Source organism: Colletotrichum lupini, chromosome 9 (genome assembly GCF_023278565.1).
Source record: "Colletotrichum lupini chromosome 9, complete sequence".
Classification (NCBI taxonomy): Eukaryota; Fungi; Ascomycota; class Sordariomycetes; order Glomerellales; family Glomerellaceae; genus Colletotrichum; species Colletotrichum lupini.
Genome location: NC_064682.1, coordinates 1,682,437 through 1,700,728, shown reverse-complemented (window position 1 = coordinate 1,700,728; position 18,292 = coordinate 1,682,437). Strand labels below are relative to the sequence as shown.

Below are 18,292 nucleotides of genomic sequence, written 5' to 3'. Positions count from 1 at the left end.
TAGAGTGATTGTTGTAAGGTCATGCTTGTGTATACCTGTGTGAATATAAGCGTACTCCAACCTGTATCATTTCCTCAGGTTCCCTCAGGCCGCAAGTTTGCCAGAGGGAGGAGAGGCATACAATTGATCCAAAAACGTCGAATTGTCACCTAGGCCCATGGCGTGGCGGGGAATGTCCTCGTTTGAATTGCCCCGCTCCCATGGGTCACGAGTTCGGCTCTCGTGAAAAATCGCTAGCACCTATATAACTGAGGAATAGTACAGTAACTGGAGATACGTATTAAATAAGAGGACAATTGTTTTAGACGACAACGAAGTTTTTGCGGCCAATACCATGAAGCGATTGATGCTTGGTGATCATTGCATATCTATGTAGATTTAACTGTATTCTAAACTCTGTCCGAGTCCTATGTACGGCCCGGTCGTATCAAGACTATGCGGGTATTTTTTCCTTCGACTATGGCTAACCCTCTTCCCCCTAACTTTTCCCTTCTCCGTGTCTTTTCACTGATCCCTTGTTCTCGACTATCAAAACTCCCCGAAATCTGTCTTTCTATTTTTCCAACCCTCAAAACGTAAAATGCGTCGGCCGCCAAAAGCTCGGGTCCCATCGATGCCACGCCGCCGTCTTGGGCGGCGTCTTACTCCACCACTCCCGGAACTGCGGCGCGCCAACCTCGTCCCCGAACCGCTGCGCAAGCCTCGGCATGAAGGTACTCATCGACATCCCCGGCGTCAGCAACCCACCGTCCGTCTCAGCAAAGCTGAAATGCGACGCCCGCGCCCTCCAGCCCCTCTTCTCCGCCGCCGCCGCCACGGAGGCCGCGACCTCGTCTTGCTCCGCCTCCCCCGGGACGGTGGTAGCAAACTCGGCCACGGCGCCCGCGAGCCCGACGTAAAACGAGTCCGACGCGTCCGACGCCTTCGCCAGAGAGAAAACCCGGCTCGTCGACGACCGAGCTGCGTCCCGGAAGGGCATCACGTGGAAGCGGTAGTTGGGACGGTAGTAATCCCTCCTGGAGTACTCGTGCCAGACGCATGCCCTCCCGCGCGGGTGATCGCACCCGACGCCGCGCATGCTCAGGGAGCGGCTGCTAGTGCCCCTTAGAGGATCCGGGAAGGGGGTGCCGGACCAGCACGGCAGGGCGGCGGAGTGGTGGTACGACTTGGACCAGCGGAAGTCGAATACTTTGAGGGCCTCGAGCTCGTTGCTGCCCGCGACGAAGTGAACCGAGCCGTAGGTTAGAAGGGACGAGTGCGTCTCAAAGGGCTGGTACATGTCGCGGTAGAGGACGTCGTATGGAGACGGGGTGCGGATGTCGAGGAGGCGGATAGTGCCGTCGTCCCAGGCGCTGAGGAGTAGGTTCGTGTGACCTGCGCCTGCGGGGCCCGGGTTCACGGGCTGAATGGCGCGGACGGTCTGTTTCTTTTCCGTGTCGATGCCGCGGGAGGCGAGGAGGGAGTGGTTTTTGGAGGCGAGGTTGGGGGTGAAGCCTGAGGGTGTGACGGTGAGGTAGCGAATCGGGTCCGTGTCGTTGGAGAGGGCGCAGACGATGGTGTCGTTGTTGAGGGCTTTTGCAGAGTGAACGAACTGCTTCCTGTCGCCCTGGCCTGGGACGTTAAAGGTCTGCGAGTCGAGCGGGAGGGCGGCGGTGGCGGCCCCGGTCTCGTCTGCGTCCAAGGAGAAGAGACTGACGGTGGCGCGGTTGCCCGCGATCACTGAAGTCTGGTTCGGTAAGGTGTCAATGGACCCGATAGACGTCCACGTGGTAGCCTCGAGACCTCCAGTGGGCGTGGGAATCTTAAAGGTCGAGAGAGCCTTGCCGGCGCTACCGGGGGCCGCCGACACGAGCTGCAAATCCCCATTTGCCCTGCCGACGAGGAGACCCAGCTTCCCATTGGGCTCGGTCAGGTGGATGGCGGTGACATCACCCACGCCCGCTTCGTAGCCGTTCGTCTTGCCCTCCATACGGAACCAGGCGTCGGACTCGCCGCGACTGTTGTGAGGCCTGAAGCGGCCCACGACGTCCTCTCCAGCGCCCCACGTGGCAAGCTCCCAGCTCTTGTCAAAGACGAGGCGAGCATCGATGACGGGGTAGAAGGGACGGCCGGCGTTAGTGAAGCCCGTGAAGTAGTTCCCGTCCTGGCGGCGGTCGTCCGTGTAGGCGGTCGTCTGGAAGGCCTTCATGTCCCATGCGCGGGCCTGACGGGTGAGGGTGTTTGCCAGCTCATCCCATTTGGGCGGAGTCTTGCCTAGTGGCAGGGAGTGTAGGGGAAAGCAGGTCCTGACGAAGGTGCGCCAGCCGTCCTCGTTGAGGAGGGAGTGCAGATGCTTACACGACGATGCCAGGCGGGCTACATCGCGTGCGGTTCTGAGATGGGAGACGATCTCCAAGACGATGTCGTCTGGGAGTTGGTCAAACATTTCTTCTTTGGTTTTCAAGAGTCTCTTCTGAGGACTCTATTTATTTGGTTTGATGTTTGGTATCTGAGTGACATGGAGTGTAAGAGGAATGCCAATTGAGATATGATGAGAGGGGGATAGGCTCGGAGAGAAGGGGGCTTGGTGTTGAGATATCCGTACTGACGAGTGAGATGTGTATGTGATGGATGTGGAAAGTGACAAGGGAGTGGACAAAGTCTTCTAGCTAAGGTTGTGTGGGTAGTTCCGTGAAGCAACTCGTACAAGAAACCTAGTTCCAGACCATGTATTCTTCCTGTATAAATATATCAAAAGTCTCTCATCAAATCCCGGGGACGGCAACAACCGAAAGCTATTGAAAGAGTGGTAAGAAATTGGTTGACGTTGAAGTTGTCAGCCAGCTCCACATACAAAGTACAAAAGAGTCACAATGACCAGGCACCGTGTAGTGGCAGCCTGGAGTCAGGCCCAGTTAGGATTGGTCGGTTTTGTCTATGACACCACAGAGGTCCCCGTTAGTTGCATGTAAAGCGGCTACGGCGACCGTAAGCTCAGGGCGTGTCTTTAAGGTAGATGGCCAGTCTGCTCACACCCCATGGGTAGGTGATGGATGCGTGTACGTACCTTGGGCCTGGTCCGAGTTCATGAGACACCAAGTGACAAATGCAGTTGACCCCGCTGTTAGTGCAGGTCAATGACAACTCAGAGCAATTCCCAGATAACACTGGCGAGGGAAGTGATAAGCTCGACGAATCGCACAGGAAATCAACTCACCCTTTGAATATATGAGTTAAAACATACCAGCAAGCTTCACTTACCAACATGGGCTTCAACTTGGTTCCCGTCGCAATTGCAAGCGCAGCAGCATGGCTACTCTACACCCTCATCCTACAACCACTCTTCCTCTCTCCCCTGTCCAAGATCCCGGCTCCACACTGGTCATGTCACATCTCCCCCCTCTGGATCTTATACACGCGGAAATCCAACCGCCAAAACCGCACTCTTCACAGAGCACACCTCAAGCTCGGCCCCGTCGTGCGCATCGGGCCCAACGAGCTCAGCGTCGACGGCTACGATGCCCTCAAGACGGTGTACCAGGGCGGCTTCGAGAAGGACCAGTGGTACTCCATCTTTAACAACTACGGGTGAGTCTACTTACCGGCGATCATGGGATATCTCAGTCACAAGAGAGGGCTTTCTGTTGCTAAACCATATCCATAGCGTCCCAAACATGTTCTCGACACTCGCCTCAAAACCTCACTCCCTCCGCAAACGCATGGTCTCAAACGCCTACGCCAAATCCTTCATCCACGCCTCGGAACCCGCCAAAGCCCAAGCCCGCGCCATCCTCTTCGGCCGTCTCCTCCCCTTACTCTCCGCCTCATCATCCAGACACACCAAGAGCACCAGCACCGACATCGACACCGGCAGCAGTGGCACCAGCAACCCCGGACCCTCCCCCGGCGCCGGCATCGACGTCTTCTCCACCTTCCTCGCCTCCACAATGGACTTCATCACAGCCTACACCTTTGGCCTCCGCAACAGCACAGATTTCCTCCGCCAAAAGGCCTACAGGGACCACTGGCTCCAACTCTACCTCGCGCGCGCGAGCCACGGCTTCTGGCCGCAGGAGACCCCGCGGCTGAACGCGCTCGTTGCCCGGCTGGGGATGGGGCTGTGGAAGCTGTACCCGTCGTGGGTGGACGACGCCAACGCCGAGATTCGGGCTTGGAACTGGCGGCTCTGCGAGGGGGCGAGGGAGTACGTTCGTGGTAATCAGAAGGAGGGGGCAACTGCTGCTGCAGAAAAAGAAAAAGGTCAAGAAGACAAAAGAGACGTAGCGGACGAACCGGTCGTCCTCTGCGCAATGGAAGCCGGCATCGAGAAAGAGCGCCGCGTAAACGGGCAAGACTCCATCCTCTACCCGACGACAATCCTCCAAAAGAATAAATCAGTCGCCTCCGAAATCCTAGACCAGGTCCTAGCAGGCCAAGAGACGGCGGGGATAGCACTCACCTACCTCGCCTGGCACCTCTCCCGGTCCCCAGACCTCCAAAAGTCTCTCCGCCAAGAACTCCTCACCCTCTCACCAGACCTCAAAATGCCAACAAACGCAACAGAAACAAACGCAGCTTCTCTACCCGGCTCCCTCCCCGACCCGAAACACGTCGACGCCCTCCCCATCCTCCACGCCGTAATAATGGAGACCCTCCGCCTCCACGCCCCGATCCCCGGCCCGGAACCCCGCCAGACCCCACACTCACACCCGCCCTGCCGCCTCGGCGACTTCCACGTCCCCGGCGGCGTCCGCGTCGCGGCGCTGGGTTACACCCTCCACCGCAACGCAGCCGTCTTCCCGGACCCGGAAGTCTGGGACCACACCCGCTGGCTCGCGTGGAACACGAGTGAGGCGCAGCGGAGGGAGATGTTGCGGTATTTCTGGGCCTTCGGGAGCGGGGGAAGGATGTGCGTTGGGTCGAATTTTGCAATGAATGGTGAGCCTTCCCGTCATGTCTGGTCAAACTCATCTTCTCGTGCCAGAGAGTTCTACCTTTACTGACTTGTTTCGCTACTCTCCAGAGATGAAACTCATAGCCGCAGCAATCTGGACGAATTTCACGACGCATGTGGTTGATGATACGGGTATCGAGCAGGATGACACATACACGGCGCGGCCCGTAGGCGAGCGCTTGATTCTACGATTTGAACATGTAGAGTGAGAAAATGTTGGGAGCGGTGGTTTAACATCTAATGACATGCTTCAGAATCGCTGGCTGATTCGGAGGGAGCACCAATGGAAAGAGTTTTTTTTGGAAAGTAAAAAGGTCCAGCTTTCCTGGTGGTGACCTCCCCGAGTCGCTTATATCGTTGATCATATGTAGGGAGGGCTGGTATGTTCCCAAGGTGAGTTATTTTCCTCTCGAGAGCGCTTTGAAAAACACCAGTATCCCGTCTTTGGACACCAGCCACGAATCAACGCAGACGTGAACCTGTACCTGGCCTTAGCTGAAGAGCCAACGGCTGGATGTATACTGTAGTTGTTCATACACCAACTCCATGTCGCGGGAAATCGTTTATACATTCCATCAAGCGCAACGATTTTGTCAGGGATAAGTAGTCACAGGGGCAATGCCGCGGCATTTGAAAAAGAAACAATGTAAAGTAACAACCGAATCGAATTGTTCTCTATTTTCTATGCTAGATATAGGTTATTAGCTTAGTTCAGATCTCGCAGGTTCAGCAACAAGGCAAACATCTCTCAGAGTCAGCACTCCCCTCATAGCCTATAATCACAACATGCAAACTACGTCGTCATACTACACGTCCAAATGTACTCACCCTCTACAACATGGCCTCTTTTCCACACGAGACACTTAGAGGTGCGCAAGGCAGTGCCTCATCCCATGTGCCGGCCATGCTGTCCTTCATATCAGGAGCTGCGCTTAGTCTTACATCATTACCTTGGGAAACACTTGACAAAATCACGCACCAGGCTATGTATGCGATCATCCACAAGCCGACGCGGAAGGCGAGGCTGTCCTTCCATCGGAAAGAGACAACAAACGCAGTATCAAATTGCTACCTATTCAACAAATCGCTGCAAAGTCATACGGCAAAGTTAGGGAACGTAGAAGTATAGTTGGATGACCCGAAAACCATCAAACCGAAAAAAAAAACTTTACGCCAACAGAATGCCGGTCTAGTGCTGTTTTTTTTTTTGCGTCATGACACACCAATCACTCACTCTCGTACCGGCCACTCTGCAACATTTTATGCCGCTTCGCCTCCGGTTTGCTTCACATTAACAGGCTCGACGTCGGCACCCTTCTCGAGAGTCGCCTCGACCACAGGCTCGCCAGCAGTATTAGCCGCCAGGGTCTTCACGACCTCCTTCGGCGCCTCAGCCTCATCTTCAGCTTCCACAGGCTTTGGAACCTCAGCCTCGGCCACTCCCGCAGTCTCTGCAGCAGGTTCCGTAGTGGCGGGCACCTCGGGTGCTTCCGTCTTGGCCGAGACTTCAGGCTTGATCTCCTTGGTCTCTGCAGCCGTGCTGGCGACCTCGGGAACCGGCTCCTTGGTGGGTTCTTCTTTGGAACCGTCGTCGACCTCTAGAACACCGCTATCGCCAATGCTCCAGCAGATTCTGAGAGGAGAGAAGGAGAGTGTAGGTCCGGACTTGGCCTCAACGGCTGCGGGAGCTGGGCTCTTCGCCGCCGGAGCCCTACGCTGGGGACCACGAGCACGACCTTTCCTAGCATCAGCGAGGGGCGCCTTCTCCTTCTCCTCCGCAACATCCGCCGCGGGGGGTTCTTCCTTCTTCGGAGCTGTAGGTCCCAACTGAAGGCGCTTGTTAAGGTCAGACAAGAAACCGGCCTGGAGCGCTGCGATCTTGCCTCCGGCAGGTTTGCCAGGAATAGCTGGCTTCTGCTTGGGAGCAGAGTCTTGCTCCTTGGAGTCGACGCCGGAAGGAAGGGTCTTGGTAGGGCGAGCAGGAATTTGAGGTTTTGACTTGTCCGAGACAGCCGGCTTAGCCTTATCCTCACTTGTCGAGTTCTGTTTTCTTGGCCGCTCAGGAATGGAAGGTGGTTCTGCGGTAGCGCTCGATTGTGAACCCTTCTTCTGCGGGCGTGCTGGCACAAACGGCTTTTCTACCGGGGACTCATCCTTTGGCTCAGGTGTGTCCACGATAGCCTCGTGCATGGCGCTTTCTGGCGTATCCTCCCAGACGTCGCGACTGGGAAACCGGTTCGACATGGTCGGGCGAGCCTCTTCCTTGGCCTTCTGGAGAGCGGCAGGCACTGGCTTCATCTGCTTTGCATCTACCCCACGGCCTTCCTGCTCTGCGAGTTGTTCTTGTCTGCGGGCAAACTCCAAGGCGGGGTTTTCTGTGGGAAGTTCGGAACGGCGTCTGGAGGAAGGTCGTTCTGATTCTGTGGGCTCCGGGGTCGAAACTTCGGCGGTATAGTTGACGCTATCGGGGGCGTCCTCCCAGACGTCCTTGCTTGGGAACTTGTGACGAGGCTTCGAGCTGGCTGCCTCGGCCTCAGACTTCTTGCCCTCCGGGCGCTCCTCGTCGAAGAGTGGCTCGTACTCTTCAACATCCGCAAGTGGGGTGTGTACCAGGTCGGTTTGTGACTGGTTGTTGTTGTAAATACTAGTGGGTCGACTTGTGGGACGGTTCGGCTTCTCCATCTCAAAGGCACTGCCAGAGCGCTCTGGTGGGGGGGGCTCAACAGCGGGCTGGAGGTCGTACGGGTGGACGTCTCCTCCAGACTCGTCTTCGGCCAGAATAGGTGCGTTGTACTTGTTCTCGTGTCCAGGGTCGTGCGACACGAAACTCCTGCGGCGGTTGTGAGATTCGTCGACGTGGACGATACCGTCATCGCTTCCGGCGGCATTGTCCGGAGAAGACACAGAAACCTGAGGATGAGAATCCTTCGAAGGACTTTGAGGAGACTTGATGCGCTGAAGTTCAGGGGAGGAGATGCGAGAGGTGTACTCTGCAGAAGCCTGGTATCCAACTTCCTCGCTGGGGGTGCCAACATATGAAGCGGAGGTTCCTGTTCAAGTTAGTGACTGCCTCTATACTCGTGGAATTATGTTTGCACGACTTACCCATGCCAGAACCACGGCTGTGGGTCTCCTTGACAATCTTGTTCAGATCCGTGCTGCTCATGGCGTAGTCGTTTTGGCGGTCGTGGAGAGAAGGTTTGCAGTCCTTCTTCAGGAAATCCGGGTGCTTGTCGTACCAGGCCTTCTCAAACTTGTCGGTGGGCAAAGCTGTGCTGTGGCCATGAAGACCGTAGCTGCCAGGAGGGAGCTCGTTGAAACCACGCGAGCTGTGCTTGCGGGAGTGGTTTCGCGGAGTTCCCGACCTGAGGCTCTCGGGGGCAGCGCCAGAACCAGGAGCAGGAGAAGGAGCCTGGACGTCACCCAAGTGGGGGTTCATGGGAACACGCTGGCCAATCTCGGGGATGCCATGCTCCTCATCGCCGTAGGCACTCTCTGACTTTTGAGACAGGGCACTCGAGCTGGCCTTCTTCCTGAGACTGCTGGGTCTGGTGTCGTCACTGCTGGGCTTGCCAATGCCAAAGGAGGCAGCCTTATCCGAATCGGTGCGGGTCACTGCCATAACTCTCTGCTTGGCACTCTGAGCCGGAACAGTGGGCTTAGGAGCGTGAAGCTTCAGGTCTTCCGCAGCGAAGCGGGTGTGTTCAGGAGATGAAGGTGCCTTGGGAGGCGGCTTGACAAATCCATCGTTGATGGCATCGTATTCGTTACCCTCCTCACCAACGGAAGGCATAGACACGCTACCGGGGCGGTGATGAATGGGGTCGTGAGAAGAGAGGAAGCCATTGCTCGGCGAGGAACGAGTAGCCTTGGGGCTCTTTGAGAAAGGGCTCTCGTTCAGTGGAGAGGGCGCATATCGATCGGGATTCGGAGAGACGGAGCGGTCGAAACGCTTGATGGGACGAGGAGGGATTTTGGGGAGAGACGAAGTGTTGCTGTTCTCCTCCTTATCCTGACTCCTAGAAGGTCGGGGAGGGATAATCGGTTGTTGTACTGATGCGGTAGACATTTTGACTGTGTGGTTTGTTCGAATACGTAGAAAAGAGAAATACAACGACTTGCAGCCGAGTTGAAGATGATCGGGGGTGCTGCTAAGTGTACTAGTCGGGGCTGGACGAGCTTTTGATCTAGGCGCGACTAAGAGGGCGCAACAAGTAACAGGGAGCCTAGAGAGCGCGGAAGCTGCAATTAGTACATGGATTTGAGGCGGTGTGTCAAAGCAAAGAGCAGAACGTGCTCGCTTCCCCCTTGTTCAGGCGATTGGTGTGTATTCTGTAGCCGCCTTGTTTTCTAGTGTGGGTGGCAGCTGAAGGCGAGATAACAAGACTGGAGAAAGTGGAATAGGGTGAATTTAACAGGCAAAACAAGACAGGCAGGGGCGGGGAGAGAAGACAAGACAAGCACCGGATGGGCGACCGGAAGAATGCAGCCTTGCTGGGAACAGCGGGTTTGAGTTTTGACGCTCAATCTTTGTTGATAAGGTAAGTGATTTCCCGATGATAAGACGGTGTCATATCACGAGTAAGGTAAGGTACACGAGGGAGGCTTTTGCACCACAAGCAGGTAAAAGCCTCCAGAGAGCTCCATTACAGGAGACTCGCACACACCGAAAGATGGTGATAGCTGAGTCCGCCCCGGCTGAAAAAGCGCAAGGTGGGCCTGCCTGCCCTGTCCTTCCCCAACACCTGCATCAAGCAGGGCAATGGTTATGGTTTTGGTGGTGGTGTGCTGACAATGTGCAGCAAAGCATTGGACGACCACTTGGAGGAGGAAGAGGAGGGTTGTGTGGGCGGAGGAGTAGGGATACCAGTACGGAGTAGTAGCAGTAAACCAAGCTCAGCAAACCGGGGGAAGGGTTGTTGATTGCCGTATGGTGCGGGAGAGGGAGGGAGGGAAGTCCGGTGGGAAACCAACAATGACGAGTGCGGTCTGGCAGGACGGAGTCCACTTACAGCTAAAGGTGAGAGATAAGAGATAAGGTGAATTGAGGTGGTGGGAGTGAGATCCTAAAGAGCTGGGCTATTCCGTGATGCTGTGTGGAATTGGTGTTATCGTAACGCTCGCAAGGTGAAGGGCAAACGGAAGATGGTGAGAGAGTTGATTTGTATGCTGAGTACACACATTGAACAGATGATATGACGAGCAAATCCAGGGGGTGGCAGCAAGCAGGAGAAAAGTCACCTTGACCCTCGAGCTTTTATATTCTGGCTTGACGAAACCAGCTGGTTCGGTGACGGTGCTGCTGCCCTCTCTCAGCCAGTCACGAGCGACGTATTCCATGGCACAAAAGCAGGGATGCTCGATGCCGGTCCAGCGAGAAAAGCAGAAGAACATGTACACGAGTACCTCGAGTACCTGGCCGTCGAGTTGACGCTGTGCCGGCGATGCGCACTTTGGTGGCACTCTTTGCATTGAAAGCTGCAGGTTTGAGGGCTTGCTGTCATACAGTAAGTCTCCTCCCGTATTGGCACAGTACTGAATGATCTGTTTTTGGGGAATCCACAGTACCCCGCCATTTGCCCACTAATGCATCATACGGCATGCGCTAGAGACTGAGGTGCTCACCTCGAATTGTAGTGTAAGTTGCAATAATCAAAGTCGAAGTCTTTTTCCTTACCTTCCCACGAGGTCGTGTACTTGTACGAAATGTACGAATACCTACGATACCTCCCATCCAGCAAGGTACCTTTTCTCGTCTTCAACGTCAGGGGACGACCTTCCTCTCAACGATACGAACGGCAAGCTATTACCTACCTACCTTACGGACCAGACAAAGCAACATCGCGTCCAGGAAGCAGCTAGCTGATATGAGCAAGAGGTGAGTTGTTCTTTTCTGTTGACTCGCTTTGTTTGCTGTTACTTTCAGACAGGAACACTTCAACCGACTGCTCCAGGGCCATCGGGAAGAAAGTTGACCAGGAAACTCTCCATCATCCCACCCCCAATCGATCGATCGAACCAAGTGTCCTTCCAACCCAGATCCACGTCTACTCTTATTGCAGCTGCCACTCTGAGAGAGGCGTCAGAGGCTCAATTGAGTGTGAAGATCCCAGCACAGGACAGCACCAATTGCGTTCAAACCAGTCTACAGGCCTGGTTGAGATTCAACGACTCGCCAAATTCGCCGGCCGTTCGCAAACCCGCTTCCAAGGATTCCGAAGCACTCAACTACAAATAGCACCAAAAGACGGGGAAGGGGAAAACACAAAAAAAGGGCACTGTGACTGTGGATTCCCTCGGCCGTCACCTGCCAACGCCTCGACCAGATCAAACGTGCTCTGCTTCCCATTTGTGTGTGCTCGCGTCAGCGTCGAAATCTAGAATCAGCAACGCGAAACCTATCTCGTCCCGAGTCACCTGCGCCCTGGGAATGTCCATCTGGGACACGGGGGGTTCCTTCGTTCCAGTCTTCCAACAGACACGACTTGGCGCAACGTTCACGCACATCCGGCCACCTTGCATTCTTCTTCACCACGTTCTAATTTCAGAGTCACTCTCTGTACGACCTGGGACCACACACACACACACACACACACACACACACACACATCAAGAATCAACAACATTGTTTCCCCTGGCTGGTCAAACGTCCAGAGGCAACAAAGACATGGCCAGCTTCCCGTCCTCTCGACAAGTCGACCCTGGACTCATCCAGCGGCGGGCAGGGCAGCCGGTCCCAGGATACCCACCGTGGCCCTCGCCCATAGTGGACGGCATCTCCACAGGGCGTCGTCTGGTCCAAGGTCGAGCCCGCCTGCGCCCCAATCGAAACTGTCCACTGAGAAAAGTTCAAAAAGTCACCCGCTGACCATGGCCACCGACCCCCCAGGCGTCCAGCCTCAGGCGGGCCAGACCCGGGGCATGGGCGGTCCCGAGAGCAGGTACCTTCTCGATTTCGTCAAGTACCTTTGCCAGGAACCGGATGCGTGAACCGGGAAGAGAGGCCCAGCGAGATACCTGGACCTTACCGGACCATATTGCGTCTTTGGCTACCAACACAACAAGTCTACAGTGCGCCTCGACTCGCCCTAAAAGCCTTTGACCTCTTCCCGCCCCCGAGAGTCCAGTGTCATTGTCTCCCAAGACCAGCCCCACCTCCCAGACCACGAGATGCTGCAAGCTCTGCATGGAAAGGGCACCGGCCTGCAGCTGGCCAGACGACGGTGCCTCGTCCGTTTGGATCTCGATACAACATTTCCCACACAAACACATGCCCAAGAGAGGGAGCCGTTTTAGACAACCCTGCCAATGGACCATCGTGATCCCTCGCAATACTCTCTCACAGTCTCTCTGTTCAGTCTGTGGTTCATATACTAGCTTACCCTGTATTGCACCACACTGTTATTCTCTGGAATACGTACTCATCTCTCACCGCAACAACTAGAGACATGATCCATTTAATTGGATATTCCGGCTTCTCGGACTGTGACTGCGGGCGCTTGTCCAGGAGCATCACTTGGATCTAAACGGCACCGCCTCTCGGGCTTCCATCTCTGGCAACTCGGAAGCATCTGGACGGGCGCCGGAGCGCGTGCGGGCATGCTCGAGGGATTTTCTCGGGGCGGCAATTCTCAATTGCCTTGGTCCTCGGGCCATGAACAAATGCCTCTCCTACAATCGCTTGAACATTGAGAGCTGGCTTGTGTCGGACGCTGTCTCCGACGGCCTCTGACGGCCGCTGTCACGGTCTTGGCTCCCTCCCACCGTTCGCGCTCAGCCCGGCTCTTTTTTTCAGACGGCCAGAACGCTCCCTTTTCCGTCAGAATTACGGATGTCTTTCAATTGACGACATCCCAAGTGGAGGTCCTTCCGTCAGACTGTCACAGAGAATTGGAACCAGCGTAGACGGCTCCGTTATCCAGCAATGCACTGTCATTATTAACCGTCAACTGGAGACGGGAAAGAGCCCCATTGTTTGACGATCGATCCACGAGTGTCCCTGGAAAATGCTCCAGCACCTGGCTGGCTTTCTTCGGATGATGACAGTTGCTGGAACGCCCTGGGCGAGAGGCGGGACCGGGAAACCGATCGTCTCAAAACAAGCTCCAAGCAAAGGTGATTCCCGAGGTTTCTTCGAAGATTCGAAGAAAAAAAGTTGAGCTGGCCCGGCCGGAAAAATCCTACTCCTTGTGCCAGCTTCGCGACTGAGGTTCTTCTAGATAAGCAAACCCTTCCTTCATCTCGCAGGACCCTTGTGGGGAGGAAAACGGGGAAACACATCGTCACGGTCGATCAGGGCCAGAAGCTCCGTTCACCTTTCTTGCATCTTCACTGTGCCGTTCGTTTCGTCCAGAGCTGGACCACGGCTTTTTTTCAGCAGCTCCGCCTTCCCACGGCGCTGCTGCTGGATGACGCCATGTAGTGCGTTGCCGTCCTCAAGTTCTTGGTCTCTACCCATTGAATTCACGACCAGGTTCATTGCCAGTAATGCGATGGGTGATGATATAAATTGCGCTCGACTTTTGACAAACACTCTTTGCCATAACCTAATTGCCAATTACGCCAGCTCTTTCACTTCTTGGCGTCGTACGGATGGATGCTGCTATCTCCCATCAACCGAACGCCATCGTCCCCAGAAAATGGAAGGCCAGAGAGAGTCTGTACTCGGTAGCACGGCAGGTATCCACAAAGCTAACCGTTCATCACGTTACACTCCCCGCGCAGGGGAAAAAAAATGACGAGGCATACGTCAATATCCGGGGCTTCACAGGATACGTTCAGAAGCAAGAAGAAGGAAAAAAAAAAAACTTGAGTATTCACTCACACTAGGTAGTTCGCGACTAGAAACACGAGGGGCAGATTCCGGCCATGCCCCCCCTCCCGCTCCAAGCCTCCATCATGAACTATCTAGCTCGTCCAATTGGGTCAAACCCCCCAAACGGCGGTCATGGTTTCACGGTCACGCTTCACAATGTGCGTGATGTCCCTCTGCATGAGAAGTAGCTCTTTTGCTGCTCACCTTAGCTCCGAGGCCTGCGAGCTATTACCTGGCTGGCTCCCCCTCCTCCCGCCACCGGCACCACTAGTGCCATTTTTCTTTCGATCCTCACCGTTGACTCGCTTCGCAAGCTAGCTGTGGTTCAAGCTATAGCGACTGAACAAGAACAATGCTAGGAAGCTTGCGCAACATCACTTGTAAGCTGTGAGCTGGCAAGCTTGATGCCGATCCTCTTCTGCCGTACTCCGATCTGGAGCGGTACACGTGCCTGGAGGCAGTCGGACGACTCGACTCTGCTCAATGCGCACGAGAGCGAACCATCAAAAGTTTCAAGAAAGCTCCGAAACAGAAAATCCAGTGCAATGAAGAAAGCTATCATAACCTCCGGAGCTTCTAAGAACCAAAAGCGCAATCCGAAGTCGTACACGCAAAGCCTGAGCTTGTCCCGGGACGCCGAGTTTCCTTTCCGAATATGCCGGTCGTTGCATATCAAAACACACCAGTCTCCGCGTTGCCCTCTGCAACCTCTCATAACCCGTTGCGCTTCACGCGCCAAGTGGCCTATCACGGAGCCTCGATACTCGCAATTGTATACACTCCACAACCCTTTCGTCCCCCCATTTTGTTCGTGCTTCCAGGCACTGGATATCACTAATGTTGCCTATACTTGTTCAGCTGTCGTTACAGGCGCCGGCGCTCCTTCGTCCGGAGCTGCTGATTTGGGCATCTCGTTGCCCCGACATTCTAATTGCTGATTCTTCTCCTAGACAATCATCTGGGCAACACCCTGGCCACCAAGCGTCTTGCTGCCGACAAAGGCCTGGCCCTTGACGGCGGCGAGAAGGTAGCAGATGGCCGTCAGCGACAGGAACACACCAGCGGCGATCAGACTGCTGGTAACGATGATGGTGCTGAGGAACTGAATGACAGCCATGCCGGCATAGGCTCCGGCGCGCATGTAGTTGGTCGAGATCTTGCGGATGAAGCCATCGAACGTGGCCGAGGTAGGGCAGATTCGGAGCAACAGAGGGACCTCAATGAAGAGGATCACCAGCGCAGAGGCCCTAGAGGTTTGCGTTAGAACGGAGCTCCGGCTTAGAGCGGAGGGAGCGCAGGTAGTCTTACAAGGCGAGCGCGCAGAAGATGATGAGAAGGAGATGGATGGTGAAGATGTTGGCGATGCCCAGTGCTAAGCACAAGATCATCGACAAGACGCCCAGCCTGCATTGATTCTCGAGTCAGCCATTATGCCTCCCAAAGTGTATTGCGCCGAAACAAGCTCTCCTAGAGAGGTTTTCCGCAATCGCAGCCTGCCGCGGGGAGTATTCATCTCGGATCGTGTCCCCGCGGACAGGCAACCGAAGGGGGGACATTGCGCGAGGGAGCGAGGGATGATGGGCTGAGCAGGGAAGCTCTTACCATTGGCCGTAAATGCCTGTAGTGACAGGTTAGCAACAAGTTCCAAATGAGGAAGACAGCGCCAGCCGCGCAAAGCCATTGGGAAGGTAAACATACTGAAGTTTCTGGTCGCGAATTCCTCCTTGAGCGTCATCTTGGCGGCAGTGTGATGTGGTTTGCGGTGGTAACGTTTTTCTTTTTAGGTTGGCGTACGTGGACTTTCTGAGCTATTGTGGAGATGGTCCGAATTCCAGCTCACGGAGATGGGATCGACGGCACGGGAGCAAAGGGAGATCGGATTGTGGTAGGATCGGTGAGTTGATTGTCTGTCTCTTTTGATGCGGGTGTTGGCTCGTTGTCTGGTGAGGATCGAGCTTTCTGGACTGCTGTTTTGTTGGTTTTCGAGGTTTGAAGGTGGAGTGGTTGGGTGAGGTGAGGTTAAGTGAAGTGTTGTTGTCAGCTTTCCCCGGGGCGGCGCGGCCAAGAGAAGAGGAAGTGTCGTACGTAGCCTCTTTTGCCGAATTTGAGGCTTGGACTTGGCCCAGCAGGCTGCGGTAGGTACGGAGTACGCAGTAGGTGGTTACTGGTAGGTGGCAGGTCCCTGGGGCGCCCCCGTTTGGACCAGTCAGATTTGGTGTACAGCTGCTGCGGTGGGTTGGGGCCTGGCTGGGTGTGCCGGTTGGTGGTGCTGCGGCTTCCTTGGGACCTTGGGGCGTGAGATCTTTTGGCGCGAACTTTCCAAGTTTCCAGGGGTCGCAGGCGCGCGGGCGAGCAGAGGGAGAAAACAGGCTTCTTTCTGTTTCTTGTCTGCGGGAAGGGGTCTTTTTTGGTACCACTATCTCTTTGAACAGATGCTCAGGTTCTCAACAGCTGGATTGAGACAAGAGAAGTATTCGACGGATTCGAGATTCCCAACGGTCAGGGACGAGACGGGGGACAGGTATTGTGATTGGTTTCCCTTTCCCTATCTTGCTCTCCCTGTCTGCGAGGTGGTTGAAAGCGAGAGCAGGGGCCTTTTTGCGTAGGGATACTGTTTTCTTGCGGTTAAATGTACGGTAAGATGAGGCCTGCCACTCTTGATAAGGTTCTCGTTTACAAGGCAACACGAGATGGTCGGGCTCGAGAACCGCGTTTGGCTGCTACTGAGGCTATTATCCCTTTTCTTCGTCTTGTATCTTGAGCAAATGTATGTCTTGTGCTCTCTAGTGTCCCGTGCCCGGTTTTCTGAATCTGTGCTGCTGTTCCTGTTCAACCCTCAAAGAAGACCAGCGGAAACAGGCCAACAGCGTTGTTCCTCACTTTCTGATGCGCGCAAAGAGAAGGGTGCTCCTCGCCAGACTATGACCCTGTGGTGGAACCAGTGAGGAAGAAATGTCACTGGTCGCTTCAGGAGAGAAGGGGGAGAGAGAGAGAAGAAAAAGATGGGATAGAGTGTAAGAGGTTTATGAAACAACGTCCTGACACTTTCCGGGCCCGGGGGGCACAGGAGGAGGAGGGACCTGAAAATGCACGGCCGATCTACCGGGTGCCACTACTCCAAAGGGTTTGTCTGTGTGCTCATCCGACACCCGTGCTCCGTACCTCTTGAGTAGCAACCCCGTTTTTGTTTTGTTCGGTTTTGGTTGGGTGGTTATATTTGGGAAGGGGGATTTGCTTAAGACGACGTTGGCGGGTTGGGTCGACTTCTTGTTTCGACTTATCGTGACGCTTTCTAATACCGCCTAGACTTCGATTCTTGTGGTTGAGGTATTTTCTTTGCGATAGTTGATGGTAATACGAGGAGAGTTTAATGATTTTGCAGACTGTAAGTTACGGTAATCAAAGCGTATTGAACCCTCAGGGCTTCAGACAATGGGTTTCTTCTACCATTTATCCGATGCCACCACCTCCACTACTTGTACACTTTTGATGCGCTTTCTACCAGCTGAAGCTGTTCAGGCAGCTATTGTTCTCTGCTTAGTCGCAATGAAATTTCTGCGAATACGATGGACGCCGTACACGCGTCGTGGAGTGGCAGAGAGATGGGGCGACGTGAGCGGCGAGCCTACGTGGACTCTTTCAAAGCCTCCCTCGGGCTCCGGCTGGGGCGGCTCACATCCCCAGTGCCGGCTCCTGATTCGTTCATTACTCAGGTGCCTGGAATTGGTTGATTTTGAACTCTCGAGAATGGGACTGCCTTCCTAAACATTTGCACACTCACCGTGTGCTCACACAGCTAGGAGCGAGAACAGCACGATGGCGACTCATGATTCCCCAGTCCAGCTATTCATCACGCTTGCCCAAGCCCCTCCAGCTCCTTAATCACAGCATCCCGCTTCTTCCTATTCTCCTCAGAGGTAGGCTCCTCAACGTGATTCCCATACGTCCACCACACCCCGTCCCTCTCATTCTTTCCCTCGTCGGCGTCCTCCCAGTCACACATCTCGGACCATCCGATATTCGAGATGTCGAGGTTGCACCAGTCCAGGTAAGCCGACGTCCACGGCGTCCGGAACTTGTTGAACCCTTCCGGGTACGTCAGCGGCTCCGCGTCCCAGTCAATGGCCCGCTGGCACAGGATCACGGTCCGGTCCTCGACGCTCTTGTCGTCGAGCACGAGGAAGAGGCTTAAGTTGTTGGGCCCTTGCTGCTTGCCATACGCCGAGTCCTCTTCTTTGCCCCTCGCGAGAACCGCGGCTTCGACTTCTTCGAGGGAGCTGCCTTCCCATTCATTTGGAGGCAACTCTTGCAGTGGTGGCTTTGTGGATTCTGCGTCTAGCGGGAGGGGTTCCGTCTTCGAGGTGACGAGGGTGAAGCAGTCCCAGGTGTCATCTTCGCCGTACTCCCAGTCCCGGATGGTGAGGAGGAAACGGTTGATGAGTTTGATGTCGGCGTTTTTGGCCGTGACGAAGACGAAAGAGCACCGTGACATTTTGATTGTTACCCTGTGGATGGTATTTTGAACACAATGTTACTCCTGCCAA

The 18,292-nt window shown here is 55.0% G+C and overlaps 7 protein-coding genes across 7 annotated transcripts; 3 read left to right on the top strand and 4 right to left on the bottom strand.

The window, feature by feature from the left end:
• Window positions 1–568: 568 nt before the first annotated feature.
• CLUP02_16406 (uncharacterized protein) lies at window positions 569–2,425 on the bottom strand (the record flags this gene model as incomplete). Its single annotated transcript, XM_049295328.1, has 1 exon — window positions 569–2,425. One exon carries the CDS (start codon window positions 2,423–2,425, stop codon window positions 569–571), a length of 1,857 nt encoding a protein of 618 aa, XP_049152475.1.
• An 819-nt stretch (window positions 2,426–3,244) lies between these two features.
• CLUP02_16405 (cytochrome P450) lies at window positions 3,245–5,142 on the top strand (the record flags this gene model as incomplete). The annotated part of the gene is made up of 3 exons (XM_049295327.1): window positions 3,245–3,567; window positions 3,644–4,917; window positions 5,003–5,142. The coding sequence occupies 3 exons, from the start codon at window positions 3,245–3,247 to the stop codon at window positions 5,140–5,142; spliced, it is 1,737 nt and encodes a 578-aa protein (XP_049152474.1).
• A 1,051-nt stretch (window positions 5,143–6,193) lies between these two features.
• On the bottom strand, window positions 6,194–9,002 carry CLUP02_16404 (uncharacterized protein; the record flags this gene model as incomplete). Its single annotated transcript, XM_049295326.1, has 2 exons — window positions 6,194–7,983; window positions 8,039–9,002. The coding sequence occupies 2 exons, from the start codon at window positions 9,000–9,002 to the stop codon at window positions 6,194–6,196; spliced, it is 2,754 nt and encodes a 917-aa protein (XP_049152473.1).
• Window positions 9,003–10,889: 1,887 nt separating this feature from the next.
• Window positions 10,890–11,171, top strand: CLUP02_16403 (uncharacterized protein; the record flags this gene model as incomplete). Its single annotated transcript, XM_049295325.1, has 1 exon — window positions 10,890–11,171. A coding segment is annotated over one exon (282 nt), but the record flags the coding sequence as incomplete, so codon positions are not given.
• A 429-nt stretch (window positions 11,172–11,600) lies between these two features.
• On the top strand, window positions 11,601–11,923 carry CLUP02_16402 (uncharacterized protein; the record flags this gene model as incomplete). The annotated part of the gene is made up of 2 exons (XM_049295324.1): window positions 11,601–11,736; window positions 11,823–11,923. 2 exons carry the CDS (start codon window positions 11,601–11,603, stop codon window positions 11,921–11,923), a joined length of 237 nt encoding a protein of 78 aa, XP_049152471.1.
• A 2,771-nt stretch (window positions 11,924–14,694) lies between these two features.
• Window positions 14,695–15,483, bottom strand: CLUP02_16401 (golgi apparatus membrane protein TVP18; the record flags this gene model as incomplete). The annotated part of the gene is made up of 4 exons (XM_049295323.1): window positions 14,695–14,995; window positions 15,057–15,152; window positions 15,351–15,366; window positions 15,447–15,483. 4 exons carry the CDS (start codon window positions 15,481–15,483, stop codon window positions 14,695–14,697), a joined length of 450 nt encoding a protein of 149 aa, XP_049152470.1.
• A 2,115-nt stretch (window positions 15,484–17,598) lies between these two features.
• CLUP02_16400 (uncharacterized protein) lies at window positions 17,599–18,240 on the bottom strand (the record flags this gene model as incomplete). Its single annotated transcript, XM_049295322.1, has 1 exon — window positions 17,599–18,240. One exon carries the CDS (start codon window positions 18,238–18,240, stop codon window positions 17,599–17,601), a length of 642 nt encoding a protein of 213 aa, XP_049152469.1.
• Window positions 18,241–18,292: the final 52 nt, after the last annotated feature.